The sequence below is a fragment of the Salvelinus namaycush genome, chromosome 42, assembly GCF_016432855.1.
Source record: "Salvelinus namaycush isolate Seneca chromosome 42, SaNama_1.0, whole genome shotgun sequence".
Lineage (NCBI taxonomy): Eukaryota > Metazoa > Chordata > Actinopteri > Salmoniformes > Salmonidae > Salvelinus > Salvelinus namaycush.
In genome coordinates, this window is record NC_052348.1 from 18,111,160 (window position 1) to 18,136,674 (window position 25,515).

Sequence of the window (25,515 nt, forward strand, 5' to 3'; positions counted from 1 at the left end):
AATGAGTTAGCGTTTTCGCTACATCTGCCCCAACCTGTGGTGTTATTCTACAGGTGAGTAAATGGGCCCCATGTCTGTTTTATAGCAACCCAATTCAAATGTGTGGATTTTACAATCTCGCAGAGGTACAATTTCCAACATTGTGAATGTGATGTATGTGATATTGTTGAGGTGCATGTCATGATATTTTCTGGGTGACTAACAGTACTCATTCTGTGACAACAGTTAGAAATGTAACAAACAAACACGTCAACTACTAACCCAGGCTTTGGACTACCTAATTCACAGAATTCGCTACTTTGACATATTCTCTGTGGTATTTTTGCCCAGAGCACATTAAAATGTCTAAAGATTTATTGTAGGTGTATTACTCTTTATATTTGTTATACTCAAATTCATTTTATATATTATTTTCATTATATTTATTCTCCACAAAATGGTATACTTTGCTAAAAAGATACAACTCAAATATACATAGAAAAGAATGAGAAGGATCTGTGTAATGTGAGAGTTGACATGGAGGAGTGGTTAGCCCTGTTTTCACCCAGCATTTCAGAGGTGTAGGTGCATGCACCTTTTGTACAGCGGTGCCGAAGCATTTGTCTTTTATGCTAGAACACTAACGGGCCACTCTAGGCTGCAACTGCCACAGCCCCTGTAAACGCATAATGGAGCAGTTGCATTGCGATGGATGGATCATTGCATGTCCTGTAAACAATAAATAACTAATGGACGTTGAGAGTGTGGACCCAGCCACCCACACTCCCAACTGTCATAAATAATTATTCACTAACTTCCCCCAGCTTTGTCTCTACTGGGTGGGCAGGGTTTTCATTGGGCGAGAGAGGGAGCCCATGTTAGTGGTGGTTGTAGTAACTTGGGGACTCATGCTCTTGTTAGGCAGACTACTGGAGTGGCCCATAGCATCCTCGGCTGCACGCAACAACAAAGTGTAATTGATAGCAACCTCTTCAACCTTCCTCAGCAGCTGCAGCCTTTGGGCCTCTGAACGCACCCCTCTAACCAGCTTGATGAAGGTCTGAGTCAGTTCGCAGAGGACCAGGAAGCTGGCCGTAACAACGCTCAGCATGCGTGTGGGGCTCTTCTCGACGCTCGCCACCCGTCTGCATGCTGCCCTGAACTCCTTGAAGCGCACCGCCAGCTCCTGCTTGTACTCAACAATCCGGGACGGCTGGAGGCGTGATTCGTTATCCACCTGGGGAACGTTAGCGCACTGTCGCAGGATGGCTAGCAGCTCATTAGCATCCAGCTGGGCGTTGAGGAAACCGTCCGGCAGGCTGAACGTCTTCCCTTGCAGGGACTGGACCCTCGCCAGGCTACCCTCCAGAGTCCCGCAGGCCCGGAGGTCAATCTCCTGTGTCTGCGGCTCCTCTTCTTCTTCCTCTTCCTCTATTTCTTCCTCCTCCCCGCTGCAGCCCTCAGCGTGGAGAACCTGGAGGGTTTTGCTGACGACGGGCAAGGTCTGAGAGTCCAGCTGCATCCCAGGCAGGACCTGGAGGGGGATGGAGTAGGAAAGCTCTTCTTTCTCACTGCTCTCGTCCGCCGCCTCACACTTCCTGTAGCAGAAACAGAAGGAGCAGCACTTCTCCCTGTCATCACTGTCCTCGCTAGGCAGCCCCAGCAGCATCTCTGTCGGCGCCCCCTCTCTGCTCTCCCGCAGCAGCTCTTCTCCCTGGACGAAGAACACTCCTTTCTTCCCCTTCGCCGCTGCAGCAGCCATGTGAGTTTGAGTTTGATTGTGAACAGGCCCCACGGGCATTGGAAGCCTCAGTCCTGTGGCCCTCACTCGCTCCATCTCCTTCTCCAGGCTCTTGGCTTTGGGTTTGACCTCGGCGTACAGTGGTGTGCCTTCAGCGTTGTCCACCTCCCCGATGCTATACCGCCTCTGTAGCTTCTTGTACTGCGGGGCGCCCATGCAGTCTGGTGTGCGAGAGGTGCAGGTGGGCAAGCAGGAAGCCTGCTCCCCCCTGGGTTCCCGTGACTCCAGACTGGTCGAGCGGATTCGGGTGGTCTTGATCTCTAAGGTCTGAGGTCTCCTCGGACCTCCCTGGGAGTGAGGGGTTTTGGAGGTCGCTTGAGGGGTCTTGGAGAGGGATCTCTCTCTGCCTCTATGTTGCTGTGGCTCTGCAGTTGAGCCGACCGGTGTATCAGGCAGTCGGATGCCTCTGCACATCCTCTTGCAGTCGCAGCTGCGGCGTTGCTCTCGGGAGATGCCAGGGGCTTTTAGCACAGGACTTGTACGAAGCTGGCAAGCACAGGGGGTACCTGAGGGGACTGGCGAGGACCCCTGGGGTAGGTACTCTCCCCCGGATGACTTGGGCTTCAGAAGTTCTTCCAGGAACTCTAACTCGTACTGCCGGACCTTCTGGAGCTGGGCTCTGCGCTCGTCAGTCTCCCGCCGAATCCGAGCTGGGAACGTGGCCGACAGGAGGTTCTTGATACTAAGGAAGGGGGCGCTACGCTGGGCCTTCCCTTTACCACCACCCTGCTTCTTGCTGTCGGCAGATGGAAAAGTGGAGACCTTGTCCACAGAGCAGGTAGGGTGTGTGGGGTCTCCCAGGAGAGATAATGTCTTCGCAGGGCATTTCTGTGGCTCAGCTTGAGCTTTACCCTGGGACCTCTCTGCCTTGGCCTCTGCTGCTTCCTTCCTCTCAGCTTTCACAGGTATGTGTGGGGACTGGGAGTACTTTGTTGGAACCTGGGGGCTGGGCTTGGCCAAGACGGGGTCTGCTCCTGCTCCTCCTGCTGCTCTCGCTGCAGTCTCTTTGCTGCTAGCTAGTTGGAGGCCTTTGGCTCGAAGACGCTCATCGTCTGTTGGGGAAGAGGAGTGGAACACCACCACCTTCTGGGATTGTGGATCCTTCGGTCTTAGCTGTGGCCCGGGTTCTCTCACTGGGCACGTGCAGAACAGGTCATCAACTGACAGGAGGTCATTAGAGCTTGAAGGCTTGATGGTCTCGCTAGAGGCAGTCTCGGCATCTTGGCACATGTTTGTGGGGCAAATCTTGGTGGAGGCAGTTCTGTCTACAGCCAAGAGAATAGGTAAGGCTTTGTTGGTAGGGTCCGGGCTCAGAGGCGCAGACTTCTTCCCCTTGATCCCTGCAGAGAGATTCGGGCTTAGTTTTCCCACAGCAGAACAGGGTGACCTTTGATCCTTGCTGACCTTGGGTGCCTGCCCTGGATCGGACACTTTCAGCTCCTCAGGTGACTTTGCAGGGCGGTCTTGGGTGCACGCTTTGGTAGGCTCTGGTTTTGCCTTCTTGCCTTCACTCGGTTCACTCTGCGATGGGTCTTGGGTAACGTTACTCCCCTGCTTCACTGAGCTGAGACCTGGACTGGTAGTCTCCTTAGCAGGGCTGAGCTTTAGGGGAACAGTCTTACTGAGGGTCACTGGCTTCGAGGGGCAGCTGCCGCGGATCTGACCCATGGAGAACGCACCACCCTCTATAGTCTGGGTGGTGCAGCCTGGTATGGCCAAGGGGAAGTCCCTGCGACTGAAGATACGCTCCTTGTTGATATGGTGGGCCAGCAGGTAGGCCTGGTTCTGGTGCTGCTTCATGGCCGACGCCATCTCTGAGACGTCTGTCAGCTCAGAGGAGTTGGTCTCGTGCCCTGAGTCCAACGATGACTCAGGCGTAATGGCCGCCAACACGATCAACCCTACGGAAAGAAGGAAACACAAGACACTATCAGGGTCACGAGGAAGTCATGAAATATCACAGACAGGTGGAAAGCAGTCATTGATTGTGCAAAGATGGCACAGCAAATATATTGTTTCTAAGTACTAACTCATCAAAATCCCTTGATGTTTCCTTTAAAGCTCTGCTAACCGTCTGTGAGTAAAACCTTGTTTGGCATCAAACTGAATTTTAATCAAGACTGAGTGAACTCTTGTGTTTCTCTCGCTATCAAAATATACAACACAAGAGACTTTGTTCAGTGTCAAGCAGTGTTCTGTAAAACAGCACGTCAAAACGTAGTCTTTTTGTCTCTGTTTTGGGATGCTAAAGCTTTGAACTTGAATTCTGCTATCAAGCCAGCCTCAGTTCATCGGGGCGTGGACTCTACAAGGTGTTTGAAAGTGTTCCACAGGGATGTTGACTCCAATGCTTCCCACAGCTGTTCACACAGGAAACTGTTGAGCGTGAAAAACCCAGCAACATTGCAATTTTTGACAGACTCAAATAGGTGCGCTTGGCACCTATTACCATACCCTGTTCAAAGGCACTTAAATCTTTTGTCTTCCCCATTCACCCTCTGAATAACACACATACAGAGTCCATGCCTCAATTGTCTCAAGGCATAAAAATCCTTCTTTAACCTGTCTCCCCCCTTCATCTACACTGAAGTGTACAAAACATTAGGAACACCTGCTCTTTCCATGACATAGACTGACCAGGTGAAAACTATGATCCCTTATTGATGTCACTTGTTAAATCCACTCAAATCATTGTAGATGAAGGGGAGGAGACAATTGAGATATTTTTTAAATATTTTTTTTATTTTACCTTTATTTAACTAGGCAGGTCAGTTAAGAACAAATTCTTATTTACAATGACGGCACACATGGATAGACATGGTGAGTATGTGCATCATTCAGAGGGTGAACAAAAGATTCAAGTGCCTTTGAACAGGGTATGGTAGTAGGTGCCAGGTGCACCGGTTTGAGTGTGTCAAGAACTGCAAAGCTGCTGGATTTTTCATGCTCAACAGTTTCCCGTGTGTATCAAGAATGGTCCATCACCCAAAGGACATCTAGCCAACTTGACACAACGTTGGGAAGCATTGGAGTCAACATGGGCCAGGATCACTGTGGAACGCTTTCTACACCTTGTAGAGTTCATTCCTCGACAAACTGAGGCTGTCCTGAGGGCAAAAGGGGGTGCAACTCAATATTAGGATTGTGTTCCTAATATTTTGTACACTCAGTGTATAAAAACATTTCAAAGTGCCTTTAGTAGTCACTGAACCCTAAAATTAACAATTAGCACTAAAAATAGCCCTTGTAGCATGACTCGGTATGTTGACCTGTGGTCTGAGCTGGCTGTTGGGGGTGATGGGGGAAATCCTCTGATGCAGCTAGGGCCTCCAGGGCCTGCAGAGTGGACACCAGAGCATCATCCAGCTCCTGGGCATGGTCCCGTACTGTCCTGGTGGCCACGTTGTCTATCAACGTCACCGGGACATCCTCTGGAGCCGGTAGCACTTCCTTGGCAGAAGCCTTGGCAGAGCTCTTGCCGGCAGCAGCCCCAGTTGCAGTGCTTGGACTGGGGATGGAGTTTGGGTTTGGTTGAGACTTCCGTCCTCTCTTGGAGTCGTCTTCATCCGAGCTGTTGTCCCTGAAGCCAGGCGGAGGGGCAGCAATGGCTGGCGGAGGAGGCTGCAGCTTTCTTCCTACTTCCTCTTCCTCTTCGTTCCCCGGGGGAGGCAGGGCCATGAGGTCTACTGCACCACCATCACGGGAGGCACAGGCGCTGGAGCAGTGCTTCGACGAGTTGCCGCTGCTTCCACCGTTTAAGGCCACAGCCACTCCCTCTGCCCTCAACCTGGCCTTGCAGGAGTCACAGAAGAACCGTGTAGCTCGCTGGGACTGCCCCATGGTTTGGGCTCTGCTCCTGAAGACCACTGAGCTCTCCTGGACGGGGCTCTCCGGCCTCCCGCCAATCGCCTCTGTGCTCCGGAGCATTGGGTCAGACTTGGCACTGGGCCGCTCTGGTGCCTCTTGGGAAATTAAGTTCTCATTGATGTCGAGCTCGGGTTCTGCCTGCATTTGGAGCTCCTGCAGCTGTTGTGGCTCCCGGAGATGAACATGGCATAGACCCAGGTGTTGGGACTCTGCGGGCAGTGGGGCAGTCGCTGTCTTCTGAGACTGGGACCCCGGGTCCCTCGTATGGGGTCTTTCCCTCTCGTCCCCTCGTCGGTCTCCACTGGACGCCGCTGTGACGCCAGAGCGTGGGTGGGCGTGGTGGGAACCTCTGTAATCTGAGGACAGAATTGTCAGAGCAATTGAGAGGCTGAGAGGTGAGAAATCGCATGGGAGGATGACGTGGGTCCTTATGGGAAAATAGAGGAGAAGGCTGGTGGATTCTTTTCAGTGATGGATGCTGGAGACTGGAGTTGGAGGTTTGAGGTAAGTCTGGTGGGATGTTATGGGACGTAGCAGCCTTCCTCTCATGCAAGCACACCACCACAGCAGATGGAAACAGAGCTGTGCATGTTTGAATATTACATGTATACTTGATTACAGAGATAAAAGCAAGGCAAAACCCCTGAAATGTTACCCTATGCATGGAAAAGGGAGAGAATAGTCCAATGAAGATGAGATCTCAGGATGGAGATGGGAGGAGCGACAGCAGAGGTGATTGGTAGCTGTTGATATGGTTTAGGTCCGGATGCACAGATGCATTATGGAGAAGCAGGTCTCAGTCCAGTTGGATTGAGCAGAGTTGGTTGCAGTATAATGGTTTACATGCAATGCCTCACACTTGCAGGCACACACAAAAACCTGTAAATGGAATCCTTGAGATGCAAACTGATATGCTAAGTTTGAATGCTGAGTTTGTATGCTGAGTTTTATTGTTACAAAATGTAGCCAAAGCAAACAGTATGGAAACGATTTTAACCGCAAATGAATTTTTTTTCTCCGTTTTATCTAAAGCTAATAATAATGGAATTTCTGTAACACTTCCCGAAACACTAGACTTACAGAAACACCATGTATACAAAAGTATGTGGACACCCCCTTCAAATTAGTGGATTCAGCAATTTTAGCCACACCCGTTGCTGACAGGTGTATAACATCGAGCACACAGCCATGCAATCTCCATAGACAAATGTTGGCAGTAGAATGGTCTTACTGAAGAGCTCAGTGACTTTCAACGTGGCACAGTCATAGGATGTCACCTTTCCAACAAGTCAGTTCATCAAATTTTTTCCCTGCTAGAGCTGCCCCGGTCAACTGTAAGTGCTGTTATTGTGAAGTGGAAACATATAGGAGCAACAACAGTTCAGCCGCGAAGTGGTAGGTCACACAAGCTCACAGAACGGGATCGCCGAATGCTGAAGCAATGCCAAGCATCATCTGGAGTGGTGTAAAGCTCGTCACCATTGGACTCTGGAGCAGTGGAAGCGTGTTTTCTGGCGGTCCGACCAACTAATCTGTGTTTGGCAGTGCCAGGAGAACGCTACCTGCCCCAATGCATAGTGCCAACTGTAAAGTTTGGCGGAGGAGGAATAATGGTCTGGGGATGTTTGTCATGGTTCGGGCTAGGCAATGAAGGGAAATCTTAAAGATACAGCATACAATGACAATCTAGACGATTATGTGCTTCCCACTTTGAGGCAACAGTGTGGGAAAGGCCCTTTCCTGTTTCAGCATGACAATGTCCTCACTAATGCTCTTGGGGCTGAATGGAAGCAAGTCCCCGCAGCAATGTTCCAACATCTAGTTGAAAGCCTTCCCAGAAGAGTGGAGGCTGTTATAGCAGCAAAGGGGGGGACCAACTTCATATTAATGCGCATGATTTTGGAATGAGATGTTCGACGATCAAGTGTCCACATACTTTTGGTCATGTAGTATACATTTCTTAAACATCAACAGATATTGTGAATATGCAGTTTCATTGCAAGTCCTAATAAATCAAGGAGGTGACTACTAACATACCTGCCTTGATCATATAAGACTGACCAGGTGTCCGGTAGTAGATGGTTCGTTTGGGGTCCACGAACAGCTTGTAGTAGCCGGAGATGAGACAGGCAAAGTTACTGGCATCAGGCCACTCCATCAACAGGACCAGAGGCTGCAGGGGTGGATCATTAAGACTTAGATTAAGATTCCTTTATTGTCAATTGTACACAAGGTCCAATGGAAATGTGTCTTCTGCTTTATCCAATAATGTAGATATATTGGCTTTATCCCAGCCCCTCCGAAACACACACACACACATTCATAAACAGAGGTTGGAGCAGAGATGGAGAGAAGTTAAGAGACTTCAACAAAGCATTTGACTGTATATTTAATATAATGGCCATACCGGTACTTCAACTTGGTTTATGTTGTAGGTTTGATTTCATTTAATTTAATTTGAAAGGAATTCTTCTGTGCAGCGAAAATCTATGCTAGGTAGCATGGTCTACTAGTATGATGCAATGATTTCTGGCAAAACAAACAAATCTCATTCTTTTGAGTTCCACCCTGAGCCTCATAATGTCCTTCTAGATCTATAGTTGTACATGTGTTCAATCTGTCATATACCTTGGCCTCATGTATGGCCACCTCTACGCGGGCAACGCCCTGGTTCTCCCGGTGCAGCTGTATCTTAGCAACGCGACTGAACTCTGTCAGAACCGTGGTCAGGTTGTTCTTCAGGTCGATCACATGACCGATGCCGTGCCGCGGACCCACCAGCAGCGTAGTGGCCGACTGCTTCTCATCCTGTGGATCAATCAGTCAGTAAATCAATCAATCAACAGAGAGAGAGCTCTTAATTCATGCAATAACATTTATAGAACTTAACTCAGAAACAGGCATTCTTTAAAAGTGGCCAATGAAGTGAGTTGATTATATGTAGTATACATACACATGTATGTAGTAACAATTTGGAGTTGATTATATTTGTTATATCAGTTTGGAGTTGATTATACTTGCTATATATCAGTTTGGAGTTGATTATACTTGTTATATATCAGTTTGGAGTTGATTATACTTGTTATATCAGTTTGGAGTTGATTATACTTGTTATATCAGTTTGGAGTTGATTATACTTGTTATATATCAGTTTGGAGTTGATTATACTTGTTATATCAGTTTGGAGTTGATTATACTTGTTATATCAGTTTGGAGTTGATTATACTTGTTATATCAGTTTGGAGTTGATTATATTTGTTATATCAGTTTGGAGTTGATTATACTTGCTATATCAGTTTGGAGTTGATTATACTTGTTATATCAGTTTGGAGTTGATTATACTTGTTATATATCAGTTTGGAGTTGATTATACTTGTTATATCAGTTTGGAGTTGATTATACTTGTTATATCAGTTTGGAGTTGATTATATTTGTTATATCAGTTTGGAGTTGATTATATTTGTTATATATCTGATTGGAGTTGATTATACTTGTTATATCAGTTTGGAGTTGATTATACTTGTTATATATCAGTTTGGAGTTGATTATACTTGTTATATCAGTTTGGAGTTGATTATACTTGTTATATATCAGTTTGGAGTTGATTATACTTGTTATATATCTGATTGGAGTTGATTATACTTGTTATATCAGTTTGGAGTTGATTATACTTGTTATATATCAGTTTGGAGTTGATTATACTTGTTATATCAGTTTGGAGTTGATTATACTTGTTATATATCAGTTTGGAGTTGATTATACTTGTTATATATCAGTTTGGAGTTGATTATACTTGTTATATCAGTTTGGAGTTGATTATACTTGTTATATCAGTTTGGAGTTGATTATACTTGTTATATATCAGTTTGGAGTTGATTATACTTGTTATATCAGTTTGGAGTTGATTATACTTGTTATATATCAGTTTGGAGTTGATTATACTTGTTATATCAGTTTGGAGTTGATTATACTTGTTATATATCTGATTGGAGTTGATTATACTTGCTATATCAGTTTGGATGTCTGGCCTGGGATGCTACAAGGCTACAGGAAAACATAAACATGAGCTGTATGTTGACAAAAGAGAAATTCATCATAAAAGAGTGGGACTCATATATGATGTGGGAATACAAAATTGGAATGGTCATAAGGGAATGTTAAGCCGTCATTGTAAATAAGAATTTGTTCATAACTGACTTGCCTAGTTAAATAAAGGTTAAATAAATAAATAAATGTTGCCATTACTAGTCCGACGGTGTGGAACAGCAAGCCTCCAAAGGGCGGAAGATCGTTGAGGACACGCATGTACTGCAGCTTTCCCTGGAGAGGAGGGACCTGTCAGTAGACACAACACAACACTCAAGGGCCCAGTCTCAATAGTCTCTAGTGGCTTCCTCTACTCGTCTCCTCGATCTGCACTAACATTAAAGAACTGGACAGGTGAAATTAAAAACCTAGCTGGCATCCTTCATATTGCTTTCACTTATCTTGTGATTTCAGATCAGTGGAGATGAAGGAGAGGAGACGAGGAGGAGAAGCCACTTAATATGGTTGAGATTCACCCAAGGATGACAAGACGGATGTGGTCGCCCTGTTGCTAGCTTCTACTACTGAGATTCACCCAAGGATGACCATTGGATTTTATACTGCAATACTATACATGTCCACTTGGGGTCACTGTTTAGCCATGTATTGGGGCACAAGCACACTGTTTAAATATGTATGGGACTCCACAGCCAGTTAAATCCAAAGATAAACTGCTTAACGGAGAGTGCAAGCCCTCAGATGAAAGGTAGGCTATACAATGAATCTGAATAACTTAGTGTTATAGCTATGCTGTATCTAGAGAATATTTACTGAAAGGAAGGTCATTGTGTGAGAGAGGACAGATCACCTTATTGCCGGAGGGAGGCGGATGCTGATAGGTTTTGAGCAGCTGTGACAGGGTCTTACACACATTCTTCTCCTTGATGGTGGGAAGCAGAGTGAGGGGTAGGAAGGGTTCCAGACCCCACTCCTTCCTGGGGAGGGAGAGAGAGAGAAAGAGATGTGGGAATAGAGAGGAGGGGGGAGAGTAGAGAGCAAGGGGAGAGAGGAAGAAAGAGAGAGAGAGAGATGGTATAATCAGTCAGATGCTGACAGCTGTGGGACCATGTCTATATCTCAGGGAGAGACCCCCAGGGAAGACTCGTGGGCTATGTCCCAAATGGCACCCTATTCCTTTATAGCCCTGTGGGCTCTGGTCAAAAGTAGTGCACAACATAGGGAACAGAGTGCCAGTTGGGACGCATCCCAACGACTGCTCCTGTTCTCTGTCACACTGACAGGGCCCCCCTCAGAGTCAGACTCAGACAGGAGGGAGAACACTGGCTCTACTCTGTCTGTGTGACTGAATGACTTGACTTGCAACAACTGTTGTTTCATTGTATTCACTTGCATATTATGTTTTTGTTGAACGCACTGATTGTAAGTCGCTCTGGATAAGAGTATCTGCTAAATTAGTCTGTCAGAGTGAATTAGTTATCAGAATTATCTACACTCAACAAAAATATAAGCACATGCAACAATGTCAAAGATTTTACTAAGTTACAGTTCATATAAGGAAATCAGTACATTTAAATTCATTCATTAGGCCCTAATCTATGGATTTCAAATGACTGGGAATACAGATATGCATCTGTTTGTCACAGATGCAAAAAAAGGTAGGGGCATGGATCAGAAAACCAGTCAGTATCTGGTGTGACCACCATTTGCCTCATGCAGCGTGACACATCTCCTTCGCACAGAGTTGATCAGGCTGTTGCTTGTGGCCTGTGGGATGTTGTCCACTCCTCTGCAATGGTTGTGTGAAGTTGCTGGATATTGGCGGGAACTGGAACACGCTGTTGTACATGTCGATCCAAAGCATCCCGAACATGTTCAATGGTTGTTATGTCTGGTGAGTACGCAAGCCATGGAAGAACTGCGACATTTTCAGTTTCCAGGAATTGTGTACAGATCCTTGTGACATGGGGCCGTGCATTATCATGCTGAAACATGAGGTGATGGTGGTGGATGACCGGCACGACAATGGGCCTCAGGATCTCGTCACGATATCTCTGTGCATTCAAATTGCCATTGATAAAATACAATTGTGTTCATTGTACGTAGCTTATGGTTTCCCATACCTTAACCCCACCGCCACCATGGGGCACTCTGTTCACAGCTTTGACATCACCAAACCGCTCGGCCACACAACGCCATACACGCTGTCTATCATCTGCCCGGTACAGTTAAAACTGGGATTCATCTGTGAAGAGCACACTTCTCCAGTATGCCAGTGGCCATCGAATGTGAGCATTTACCCACTGAAGTCGGTTGTGATGCCGAACTGCAGTCAGGTCAAGACCCTGGTGAGGATGACGAGCATCCAGATTAACTTCCCTGGGACGGTTTCTAAAAGTTTGTGCAGAAATTCTTCGGTTGTGCAAACCCACAGTTTCATCAGCTAACCGGGTGGCTGGTCTCAGACGATCCCACAGGTGAAGAAGCTGGATGTGGAGGTCCTGGGCTGGCGTGGTTACACGTGGTCTGCGGTTGTGAGGCTGATTGGACGTACTGCCAAATTCTCTAAAACTACTTTAGGAGGCGGCTTATGGTAGAGAAATGTGCACCTGTGAAATGATCATGCTGTTTAATCAGCTTCTTGATATGCCACACCTGTCAGGTGAATGGATTATCTTGGCAAAGGAGAAATGCTCAGTAACATGGCCGCAAACAAGTTAGTGCACAAAATTTGAGCTTTTTGTGCGTTTGGAACATTTCTGGGATATTTTATTTCAGATCATGAAACATGGGACCAACACTTTACATGTTGCATTTATATTTTTGTTCAGCATATATTATCTGGTAGCGTCTGTCAGAATGATCTAGATAGCTGGTAATGTCTGTCAGTCAGAGTGATCTAGATAGCTGGTAATGTCTGTCAGTCAGAGTGATCTAGATAGCTGGTAATGTCTGTCAGTCAGAGTGATCTAGATAGCTGGTAATGTCTGTCAGTCAGAGTGATCTAGATAGCTGGTAATATCTGTCAGTCAGAGTGATCTAGATAGCTGGTAATGTCTGTCAGTCAGAGTGATCTAGATAGCTGGTAATGTCTGTCAGTCAGAGTGATCTAGATAGCTGGTAATGTCTGTCAGTCAGAGTGATCTAGATAGCTGGTAATGTCTGTCAGTCAGAGTGATCTAGATAGCTGGTAATGTCTGTCAGTCAGAGTGATCTAGATAGCTGGTAATGTCTGTCAGTCAGAGTGATCTAGATAGCTGGTAATGTCTGTCAGTCAGAATGATCTAGATAGCTGGTAATGTCTGTCAGTCAGAATGATCTAGATAGCTGGTAATGTCAGTCAGTCAGAGTGATCTAGTTATCTGGTCAGTTGGGGATATGACTAAATGTGTGGCCTGAGGGAATTGTAATTTCTTGGTGTCAGAGTAGCTTTAGCTCGTGGTTTGAGTGGTTTCTGTTGTTAATATTAGATGGATTCATTATGGATCATTTTGATATACTTTTAGAACTCAGCTGGATACCACACTTCTGCACATTAGAGCTAAGACATTTTTAATGAAATATAATGGAATACGGAGACACGCATTTCAGTCTTTGAGGTGTCTGAGTGATGAGTCATGCAGCTGAGGGATCCATTTTGTCATAAGACACACACACACACACACACACACGGACACGCACACGCACAGACACACACGCACACGCACGCACACACACGCACACGCACACACACGCACACGCACACGCACACACACACACACACTTACTCCACATTCTTGAGCGAGATCTTCTGATTAGGTCTGGCCGACGACACCGTGATGTAGATATGAAGCGCCGCCAGCCGCAGTGTGACATCAGACTTCCAGTCCATGCCGAAGCGCTCTTTGATGACGTCATTGCGACTCTGTGGTGGGGATGTCATGTTATTCTGGTTACACAGTTTTAGGCACAGCTATAACAGAGATGGATGTCCTTGTCAGGAACCTCTTCCAGCAATTTTATGCAAAGGGGTGAGACAGAGAGATATTGAAGATGCACTGGTTACTTCATTTATTTGTGTTGGACGTAATGTGAAACTGGTTTTGGTATGTCTATATACCATCTTGGTATGGCAGAATCTCTAGCGTGGAAGAGTTACTATAACAACATTCTAGAATGAGATGGAGAAGGACATAAATCTGTAACTACTCATTTGTGCCAGGAGTTCTAATCCTTTTGTTGGCTCAGTGGGCTGAGGGGCTCCGCTGCAGAAAGAACCCCTTGATGATCCAAACAGAACCATGAGGTCTGTATCCATGGTATCCCCACCTACAAGTACCTGAAGGCTATATCCCTAGCTGTAGAGGTACCTGAAGGCTGTATCCCTAGCTGTAGAGGTACCTGAAGGCTGTATCCCTACCTGTAGAGGTACCTGAAGGCTATATCCCTACCTGTAGAGGTACCTGAAGGCTGTATCCCTACCTGTAGAGGTACCTGAAGGCTGTATCCCTACCTGTAGAGGTACCTGAAGGCTATATCCCTACCTGTAGAGGTACCTGAAGGCTGTATCCTCACCTGTAGAGGTACCTGAAGGCTGTATCCCTACCTGTAGAGGTACCTGAAGGCTATATCCCTACCTGTAGAGGTACCTGAAGGCTGTATCCTCACCTGTAGAGGTACCTGAAGGCTGTATCCCTAGCTGTAGAGGTACCTGAAGGCTGTATCCCTACCTGTAGAGGTACCTGAAGGCTATATCCCTAGCTGTAGAGGTACCTGAAGGCTGTATCCCTAGCTGTAGAGGTACCTGAAGGCTGTATCCCTAGCTGTAGAGGTACCTGAAGGCTATATCCCTAGCTGTAGAGGTACCTGAAGGCTGTATCCCTAGCTGTAGAGGTACCTGAAGGCTGTATCCCTACCTGTAGAGGTACCTGAAGGCTATATCCCTACCTGTAGAGGTACCTGAAGGCTGTATCCTCACCTGTAGAGGTACCTGAAGGCTGTATCCCTAGCTGTAGAGGTACCTGAAGGCTGTATCCCTACCTGTAGAGGTACCTGAAGGCTATATCCCTAGCTGTAGAGGTACCTGAAGGCTGTATCCCTAGCTGTAGAGGTACCTGAAGGCTGTATCCCTAGCTGTAGAGGTACCTGAAGGCTATATCCCTAGCTGTAGAGGTACCTGAAGGCTGTATCCCTAGTTGTAGAGGTACCTGAAGGCTATATCCCCACCTGTAGAGGTACCTGAAGGCTGTATCCCTAGTTGTAGAGGTACCTGAAGGCTATATCCCCACCTGTAGAGGTACCTGAAGGCTATATCCCTAGTTGTAGAGGTACCTGAAGGCTGTATCCCTAGATGTAGAGGTACCTGAAGGCTATATCCCTAGCTGTAGAGGTACCTGAAGGCTATATCCCTAGCTGTAGAGGTACCTGAAGGCTGTATCCCTAGCTGTAGAGGTACCTGAAGGCTGTATCCCTAGCTGTAGAGGTACCTGAAGGCTGTATCCCTAGCTGTAGAGGTACCTGAAGGCTATATCCCTAGTTGTAGAGGTACCTGAAGGCTATATCCCTAGCTGTAGAGGTACCTGAAGGCTGTATCCCTAGCTGTAGAGGTACCTGAAGGCTGTATCCCTACCTGTAGAGGTACCTGAAGGCTATATCCCTAGTTGTAGAGGTACCTGAAGGCTGTATCCCTAGCCGTAGAGGTACCTGAAGGCTGTATCCCTACCTGTAGAGGTACCTGAAGGCTATATCCCTACCTGTAGAGGTACCTGAAGGCTATATCCCTAGCTGTAGAGGTACCTGAAGGCTATATCCCTAGCTGTAGAGATACCTGAAGGCTGTATCCCTACCTGTAGAGGTACCTGAAGGCTATATCCCTAGCTGTAGAGGTACCTGAAGGCTGTATCCCTAGCTGTAGAGGTACCTGAAGGCTGTATCCCTACCTGTAGAGGTACCTGAAGGCTGTATCCCTACCTGTAGAGGTACCTGAAGGCTGTATCCCTAGCTGTAGAGGTACCTGAAGGCTGTATCCCTAGCTGTAGAGGTACCTGAAGGCTATATCCCTACCTGTAGAGGTACCTGAAGGCTGTATCCCTAGCTGTAGAGGTACCTGAAGGCTATATCCCTACCTGTAGAGGTACCTGAAGGCTGTATCCCTACCTGTAGAGGTACCTGAAGGCTGTATCCCTAGTTGTAGAGGTACCTGAAGGCTGTATCCCTAGCTGTAGAGGTACCTGAAGGCTATATCCCTACCTGTAGAGGTACCTGAAGGCTGTATCCCTAGCTGTAGAGGTACCTGAAGGCTATATCCCTACCTGTAGAGGTACCTGAAGGCTGTATCCCTACCTGTAGAGGTACCTGAAGGCTGTATCCCTAGATGTAGAGGTACCTGAAGGCTGTATCCCTAGCTGTAGAGGTACCTGAAGGCTGTATCCCTAGCTGTAGAGGTACCTGAAGGCTGTATCCCTAGCTGTAGAGGTACCTGAAGGCTATATCCCTAGCTGTAGAGGTACCTGAAGGCTGTATCCCTAGCTGTAGAGGTACCTGAAGGCTATATCCCTAGTTGTAGAGGTACCTGAAGGCTGTATCCCTAGTTGTAGAGGTACCTGAAGGCTGTATCCCTACCTGTAGAGGTACCTGAAGGCTGTATCCCTAGATGTAGAGGTACCTGAAGGCTGTATCCCTACCTGTAGAGGTACCTGAAGGCTGTATCCCTAGCTGTAGAGGTACCTGAAGGCTATACCCCTACCTGTAGAGGTACCTGAAGGCTGTATCCCTAGCTGTAGAGGTACCTGAAGGCTGTATCCCTAGCTGTAGAGGTACCTGAAGGCTGTATCCCTACCTGTAGAGGTACCTGAAGGCTATATCCCTACCTGTAGAGGTACCTGAAGGCTATATCCCTAGCTGTAGAGGTACCTGAAGGCTATATCCCTAGCTGTAGAGGTACCTGAAGGCTGTATCCCTAGCTGTAGAGGTACCTGAAGGCTGTATCCCTACCTGTAGAGGTACCTGAAGGCTATATCCCTACCTGTAGAGGTACCTGAAGGCTATATCCCTAGCTGTAGAGGTACCTGAAGGCTATATCCCTACCTGTAGAGGTACCTGAAGGCTGTATCCCTAGCTGTAGAGGTACCTGAAGGCTATATCCCTAGCTGTAGAGGTACCTGAAGGCTATATCCCTAGCTGTAGAGGTACCTGAAGGCTGTATCCCTAGCTGTAGAGGTACCTGAAGGCTGTATCCCTAGCTGTAGAGGTACCTGAAGGCTGTATCCCTAGCTGTAGAGGTACCTGAAGGCTATATCCCTAGCTGTAGAGGTACCTGAAGGCTGTATCCTCACCTGTATGTAGAGGTACTCGAAGGCTGCAGGGTCCCTCCTGAGCAGGTCTGCCGGGTCCTTGGGGAAGAAACAGATGCGGAAGAGACACTTCATCCCCTGGAAATACGTCCTGTGCACCACCTGAGGAGAGAGAGGGAGACGGCATGAATAACATCTATATCATAACAGCTTCCCTCCCAACATAGTAGACAAACACAGCTAGTCATTGGAAGGTGATTCCATGCCATATCGAGTGTAATGTAATATAATTCTATAGAATTTTATTTCTATGAGTGTAAACATGAGTACCGGTCAAACTGCCATGGTCTGAAGGGCTTAGTCCTTGGTAGTGATTCTAATTTTAATGTGGTGATACCATTCAATCTAGTCTGGTTGAGCCGGACTCACCATTGAGCACAGAATTCGGTCTGGTTTAACCAGGCTATATTACACCCACACTGCTCTTAGAATGACTGTAACAAGGTAATCAGGAGGAATACAGTAACTGTTGGCTCCCTTACATGTGAGAGCGGCTGGTTCTCCTGCAGCAGGTGTAGTCTCTGGTTCTGGTCCAGCCCACCTGACTCCAGCACCAGGGCAAAGTGCTCGATGTAACGCAGGGACAGGCGGTCCTGCAGGGACGAGATCACATCCTAGAGAAGGAGAAAGAAAGATAGATTTATTTGCAGTTCATGGATAGCATTTATCTCTTGCAGTATTTAGACAATACTTACTGTCCTCCTGTGTTATGTGAATCTGTGCTATGTTGATTATTCTGCCACCAATACACCAAATGATCCTGTTATCTTCTCCATTGAGGGCTTCAGAGGTCATTCCCTATCTGCCCTCTGATGACCTGCCAGAGGAAAATACCACCTGGCTTTCCATTTGGCACCCTATTCTCTATATAGTGCAGTAATTGTCAAAAGTAGTGCACTATGTAAGGAAAGGGAATAGTGTATTATTTGGGACGTATCCCATGTGTCCATAATGGCCAGAGTTCTATTTGCCCTCCTCTCACAGTGTTGCATTGGGATCAATATTCTGTATGACTAGCTAGGTTTCCATCCAATCGGCGGCGGATTTTCATGCGGAAATTCTAAAATCTGCATAAAGAAAATATGAGTGGCGTTTTTCCACCAAATGGACTTGTGGAGGAGAAAAGCAAGTGCGTGATGACGTGGTGCACACAAAATGTACTTTTTCACTTAAGTTTTCATGTACCGAATACAAAATCCAAAGTTCAATGTAATTCCATCACATTTTCAACTCTGCCGATAGTTTTGTGACAAAAACTGTTGTGTTAAATAATAAATGTGACTACTCTGGTCCTGTCATATGCACTATAACCAACAGCTCACAGATACAGTGTGGGTAGGCTGTGTGGGTAGGCTGTGTGGGTAGGCAGTGTGGGTAGGCAGTGTGGGTAGGCAGTGTGGGTAGGCTGTGTGGGTAGGCTGTGTGGGTAGGCAGTGTGGGTAGGCTGTGTGGGTAGGCGGTGTGGGTAGGCAGTGTGGGTAGGTTGTGTGGGTAGGCAGTGTGGGTAGGCTGTGTGGGTAGGCAGTGTGGGTAGGCGGTGTGGGTAGGCTGTGTGGGTAGGCGGTGTGGGTAGGCAGTGTGGGTAGGCAGTGTGGGTAGGCGGTGTGGGTAGGCGGTGTGGGTAGGCAGTGTGGGTAGGCGGTGTGGGTAGGCTGTGTGGGTAGGCAGTGTGGGTAGGCAGTGTGGGTAGGCTGTGTGGGTAGGCAGTGTGGGTAGGCTGTGTGGGTAGGCTGTGTGGGTAGGCTGTGTGGGTAGGCGGTGTGGGTAGGCAGTGTGGGTAGGCGGTGTGGGTAGGCGGTGTGGGTAGGCAGTGTGGGTAGGCGGTGTGGGTAGGCTGTGTGGGTAGGCAGTGTGGGTAGGCAGTGTGGGTAGGCAGTGTGGGTAGGCTGTGTGGGTAGGCAGTGTGGGTAGGCTGTGTGGGTAGGCTGTGTGGGTAGGCGGTGTGGGTAGGCAGTGTGGGTAGGCTGTGTGGGTAGGCTGTGTGGGTAGGCTGTGTGGGTAGGCTGTGTGGGTAGGCAGTGTGGGTAGGCTGTGTGGGTAGGCAGTGTGGGTAGGCAGTGTGGGTAGGCTGTGTGGGTAGGCGGTGTGGGTAGGCTGTGTGGGTAGACTGTGTGGGTAGGCAGTGTGGGTAGGCTGTGTGGGTAGGCAGTGTGGGTAGGCAGTGTGGGTAGGCTGTGTGGGTAGGCGGTGTGGGTAGGCTGTGTGGGTAGGCAGTGTGGGTAGGCAGTGTGGGTAGGCTGTGTGGGTAGGCGGTGTGGGTAGGCTGTGTGGGTAGACGATGCGGGTAGGCAGTGTGGATAGGCAGTGCGGATAGGCAGTGCGGGTATGCTGTGTGGGTAGGCGGTGTGGGTAGGCTGTGTGGGTAGGCTGTGTGGGTAGGCAGTGTGGGTAGGCTGTGTGGGTAGGCAGTGTGGGTAGGCAGTGTGGGTAGGCTGTGTGGGTAGGCGGTGTGGGTAGGCTGTGTGGGTAGGCGGTGTGGGTAGGCAGTGTGGGTAGGCTGTGTGGGTAGGCAGTGTGGGTAGGCTGTGTGGGTAGGCGGTGTGGGTAGGCGGTGTGGGTAGGCGGTGTGGGTAGACGATGCGGGTAGACGATGCGGGTAGGCAGTGTGGATAGGCAGTGCGGATAGGCAGTGCGGGTATGCTAGTCTACATGATGAGATTATTATGTAGCAAGAATATTTTTATTTGTCAAACTGCAGCCAAGCATCGATCATCATGTCACCAGAATAAGACCCTATTTATTGGAAAGGAGCATCAAGATCACCGTGCTCTCCCTGCAATGTTCATCATCATTGATTTAATATGTAGCCTAATAAACTGCATGGTTTTCCGGGTCGTAGTGGGAGGACCACACACTTTATCATCACATGACTCCAAGTTTGCTTCCATATGATGGTTATTATATCAATATTTGCGCATAAAGGCAGTTCCACCACTATTTCTTGCATAATTAATTTTACTTACACAAAAAGAACCCAACATGTTGAACGAACAAATTATCTTTCGACATTTATAAAATTGTACCGAAACTTCCTGTTTCCATCACAACTGTCAGGATTGTTTTTATATGGTATGACTTTACTTGCATAGAACCTGTGGATGGAAACGTGGTTCTTGGTAGCCCTCTTGTGTTCTCTCTCTCTCCCTCTTTTCTCTCATTCTCTTCTCTCTCTCTCCCTATTTTCTCTCTCTCATCTCGCTCTCTCGCTCTCTTTCCCTATTTTCTCTCTCTCCTCTCTCTCTCTCTCTCCATCTCTCTCTTCCTCTCTCTCCCTCATTTCCCTCTCCTCGTTCTCTCTCCCTCTCTCTCCCTCTTTTCACTCTCTCTCCTTATTTTCTCTCTTTCTCTCCCTCTTTTCTCTCACTCTTCTCTATCCCTCTTCTCTCTCTCTCTTGCCCTCTTTTCTCTCTCTCCCTCTTTAATCTCTCTCTCTTCTCTCTCTATTTACCCTCCCTCTCTCTCTTACTCTCGCTCTCTCTATTCCCCCCTTTCTATTCTCTACCTCTCTCCCAACACTGCAGAGGAGATGTAGCCTAGGCCTGTACTGTCTGCATTCCAAATGGCGCTGTATGGGCCCTGGTCAGACGTAGTGCACCTATTACCTAAAGTATATAATCCCAAATGCCCCCCTATAACCTAAAGTATATAGTCCTAAATAGACCCCATTACCTAAAGTATATAGTCCTAAATAGACCCCATTACCTAAATTATGTATTACCTAAAGTATGCAATGTATTACTTTAGGTAATGGGGTCTCTTTGGGACTATATACTTTAGGTAATAGGGTTATATTTGGGACTATATACTTCAGGTAATGGGGTCTATTTAGGACTATATACTTCAGGTAATGGGGTCTATTTAGGACTATATACTTTAGGTTATAGGGGGGCATTTGGGACTATATACTTTAGGTTATAGGGGGGCATTTGGTACTATATACTTTAAGTTATAGGGGTCCATTTGGGACTCAGCCACTGTGTATTATTCGCTCTGCTCCTTGTGGCTTCATGAGCAGTGTCATGAGTGTTGTTAGTCTATGAACAACGTTCAAAGAGCATCTGTGAGTGTGTGTGTGTGTGTGTGTGTATGTGTGCGTGTATGTGCAGTCAGCGACCTATTGTAACAGATAGTTTGAGTACTGTAGTCTCCTAAATGGAAGGGTTGATGGTGGATGAATGTCCTAGCAGCAGAGATGGAGATGCATTCACTTTGAATCACAGTGGTGTGGATACAAACTGACTGTCTGCTAAAACAAATCAAGGATAAGCTGTATGGGCAATATTGACCAAGGATTACAACGACAACAATCTGATGCAACACAAAGTGGATGGGGAAATAAATAGTAATTTTAGTCAGGTGGAAAGTCATTGTCACTATACGGCGTAAATCGTACAATTGAATCGCAATGTACACGTATTTACTAAAGAGATCTGGTGTGGCGTCCTATAGTGCAATTGATTGATTTGCATTTTACATTTGAATGTGATTCCATTTAATTAGGCCACAGTACAGCTCTTTTCCCCCTCTCTTTCTCGCTCCCTCACGTTCTCCGTCTATCAATTTTTCTCTCTCTCCATTTATGTCCCTCCCTCCCTCCCTCCCTCCCTCCCTCCCTCCCTCCCTCCCTCCCTCCCTCCCTCCCTCCCTCCCTCCCTCCCTCCCTCCCTCCCTCCCTCCCTCCCTCCATCTCTCTCTCTCTCTCTCTCTCTCTCTCTCTCTCTCCATCCATTTCTCCCTTTACATCTCTCCCTTTCTCTCTCCTCTCTCACCATCCATTTCTCCATCACGCTCTCCCGCAATGAACTGGAAAATACATTTCTGAAATCTAATATTGTGCCTTAATGGTAAGAGATATCAGAGTTGTCTCAGAGCCTGACAGTGAGAGCCTGACAGTGAGAGTCTGGCAGTGAGAGCCTGACAGTGTCTCCTGACAGTGAGAGCCTGACAGTGAGAGCCTGACAGTGAGAGTCTGACAGTGAGAGTCTGACAGTGAGAGCCTGACAGTGAGAGCCTGACAGTGAGAGCCTGACAGTGTCTCATGACAGTGTCTCCTGACAGTGAGAGCCTGACAGTGAGAGCCTGACAGTGAGGCTCTCACTGTCAGGCTCTCACTATCAGGCTCTCACTGTCAGGCTCTCACTTTCAGGAGACACTGTCAGGCTCTCACTGTCAGGCTCTCACTGTCAGGCTCTCACTGTCAGGAGACACTGTCAGGCTCTCACTGTCAGGCTCTCACTGTCAGGAGACACTATCAGGCTCTCACTGTCAGGCTCTCACTGTCAGGCTCTCACTGTCAGGCTCTCACTGTCAGGCTTTCACTGTCAGGCTCTCACTGTCAGGAGACACTGTCAGGCTCTCACTGTCAGGCTCTCACTGTCATGAGACACTGTCAGGCTCTCACTGTCAGGCTCTCACTATCAGGCTCTCACTGTCAGACTCTCACTGTCAGGCTCTCACTGGCAGGCTCTCATTATCAGGCTCTCACTATCAGGCTCTCACTGTCAGGCTCTCACTGTCAGGCTCTCACTATCAGGCTCCTGACAGTGAGAGCCTGACAGTGAGAGCCTGACAGTGTCTCCTGACAGTGAGAGCCTGACAGTGAGAGCCTGACAGTGTCTCCTGACAGTGAGAGCCTGACAGTGAGAGCCTGATAGTGAGAGCCTGACAGTGAGAGCCTGACAGTGAGAGCCTGATAGTGAGAGCCTGACAGTGAGAGCCTGACAGTGAGAGCCTGACAGTGAGAGCCTGACAGTGTCTCCTGACAGTGAGAGCCTGATAGTGAGAGCCTGACAGTGAGAGCCTGACAGTGTCTCCTGACAGTGAGAGCCTGACAGTGAGAGCCTGATAGTGAGAGCCTGACAGTGAGAGCCTGACAGTGAGAGCCTGACAGTGAGAGCCTGACAGTGTCTCCTGACTGACTGCTGGATGTCATTACAATATTACATCTTGTGTACCAAATGGCACCCTATTCCCTTTTTAGTGCACTACTTTTGACTAACGCTTGGGTCAAAAGTAGTGCACTACATAGGGAATAGGGTGCCATTTGAGACGTAGACAAAGGCATGATAAAATACTGTGAATTGAAGGAAGTGGGCTTCTCAGAACTAGGCCTGTTCTTCATATACTGTGGAGGGAGTCTTACCATCATTGATGTCATTAGATATTTGTATTTTTTGGGGGAAGTGATGTTTACACCCACTGGGCACAGACGTCAGTTCAACGTCTAGTTTTGATTTACATTTGGTTTAGTTGTCAACTAACGTGAATTCAACATGAAATCAACCAAATAATTCCCCCTGTCATTAGATTTAGGTTAAAAGTTGGATTCCCTTACGTTGATGACATTTTGAATATCCAATCAGTTTTCCATGTTGATTCACCAGCATCACATTACTTTTTTTTTTTTTTAAACAATGTTGAGTCAATCAGTTTTTGCCCAGTGGGTTGGTCAATATGTTTGCAATTCATGTGCAGTTTAAATGGGCATGGAAATATTTTTAAAAAAATACCCAGATTTTTTAAACAAATATTTGACAGTTGTATCTTAAAGCATAATTGAGAAATAAATAATTGAAGTTGGAACATTTGTGACATTTTGGGATTACCCAAGCGTCTTTTAAGACGCAAAGCAACATTTGGTGCTATATGAAGCTTTACCGCTTACTCTGTAATATGAGTAGTATTTTACAATCTATTGTTGAACATAATATACTCTTCGGGCGTATCAAAGTTCCAGACTGGGATCTCTGGTAGTTTTAGAGTAGCAGAGATCATTTTATACAGATACATTGGCATAGTAGGCAATGTAACCAATCAAAACCCTCCTATTACTTGTGTCATTGCACATCCTGCAAATCCCCAGCAGAGGGTGACCATTTTGAATCCATTTTCACATTCACTCTGTTGGTAATGTTTACAAATTGGATCATACACTGTATACGTACCCTGACAGTGGTGCGGCTGTCAAACGTAAAGGACTTGATCTGACCATTCTCCAGGAACACCTTCAGCACATTTGGTATGAGTAGCAAAGAGTCGTCCTTTAGCATTGTCTGTGAGAGAGAGACAGAGAGGGTGGGCAGAAAGGGAGAGATGAAAAGAGGCAGAGAGAGAGCGGGAGAGAGAGAAAGAGAGGGAGAGAAAGAGAGAGGGAGGGAGAGAAAGAGAGAGGGAGAGAAAGAGAGAGCGATGCAGTGAAAGAGGGAGAGGGAGGGAGAGAAAGAGAGAAACTGTAAAACCTGAGTGCCTCTTATAGCAAATAAGAGAGTGGCAATATGAGGTATCTTGAGAAAAAACTTAAAAGGTCAAAATGGCACATCAACATGGTACAGTACATCTAATACACCCCAGAGTAGAGGATCAGGGCTATAATTGAATGGTGTTGGAAGTCCGTGACTGTGGAATGTGCAGAGAGAAGTACATTCCATCTAAAAGCAGCTAAGAAGGGACCAGGCTGGAGCTTCCAGAGTGCAATGGAGGAGCAATACCTTAAGTGAACCGGTGCAGCTTGAATTGGGACAAAACTCTGCTTTAGGAACCCTGCCTGGATACATTGTGCTGTGATCAAAGAGAAGCTTATTACATTTCCTCAATACATCCATTTAATATGTATGCGCCGGTGTTGCAAGTACAATTGGTAGCTAGCTCGCTGAATAGACTATAAAGTGCAGTGGTTACGTAGGCCAGGGAACTGCAGGAGACACGATGACTCAAGGTTAATCTGATTTTATCAGCCACTCATCAGAAAAGTTTCCTCTGCTGGAGTTGAATTCAGTCCAGGTAGGGAGACGGGGCGTGACAGCTATTCACTCTTTCCGGAGAAACTGTCACCAGGAGGGTGAATGAGGTAAGTGGAGAGAGTTGGTGACTCAAAGCCCCAGTCACACACATCATCCACTGCTGGTCTGAAAACCACTTAGAGAACAGAGAGAGAGGAGGATGGGGAAGATGTACAGTATAGCACCTCACAGTTACAGTATAGCCCCTCACAGTTCTGTATAGCCCCTCACAGCTACAGTATAGCCCCTCACAGTTACAGTATAGCCCCTCACAGTTCTGTATAGCCCCTCACAGCTACAGTATAGCCCCTCACAGCTACAGTATAGCCCCTCACAGTTACAGTATAGCCCCTCACAGTTACAGTATAGCCCCTCACAGCTACAGTATAGCCCCTCACAGTTACAGTATAGCCCCTCACAGCTACAGTATAGCCCCTCACAGCTACAGTATAGCCCCTCACAGCTACAGTATAGCCCCTCACAGTTACAGTATAGCCCCTCACAGCTACAGTACAGCCCCTCACAGCTACAGTATAGCCCCTCACAGCTACAGTATAGCCCCTCACAGTTACAGTATAGCCCCTCACAGTTACAGTATAGCCCCTCACAGTTACAGTATAGCCCCTCACAGCTACAGTATAGCCCCTCACATCTACAGTATAGCCAATCACATCTACAGTATAGCCCCTCACAGTTACAGTATAGCCCCTCACAG

General features: G+C 47.2%; 1 protein-coding gene across 1 annotated transcript in view; it reads right to left on the reverse strand.

Annotated features, from left to right (window-relative positions):
* Positions 1–811: 811 nt before the first annotated feature.
* frmpd3 (FERM and PDZ domain containing 3) overlaps positions 812–25,515 on the reverse strand; it is a 38,358-nt gene continuing 13,654 nt past the window's right edge. The window contains exons 5-15 of the mRNA XM_038981368.1: positions 23,967–24,074; positions 17,505–17,636; positions 17,005–17,124; positions 13,459–13,595; positions 10,542–10,668; positions 9,893–9,982; positions 8,276–8,455; positions 7,685–7,820; positions 5,319–6,003; positions 5,050–5,252; positions 812–3,681 (exon numbers count right to left, since the gene is read on the reverse strand). Coding sequence (XP_038837296.1) covers positions 812–3,681; positions 5,050–5,252; positions 5,319–6,003; positions 7,685–7,820; positions 8,276–8,455; positions 9,893–9,982; positions 10,542–10,668; positions 13,459–13,595; positions 17,005–17,124; positions 17,505–17,636; positions 23,967–24,071 — 4,785 coding nt within the window. The 5' untranslated portion in view covers positions 24,072–24,074. The remainder of the gene's footprint in view (positions 3,682–5,049; positions 5,253–5,318; positions 6,004–7,684; positions 7,821–8,275; positions 8,456–9,892; positions 9,983–10,541; positions 10,669–13,458; positions 13,596–17,004; positions 17,125–17,504; positions 17,637–23,966; positions 24,075–25,515) is intronic.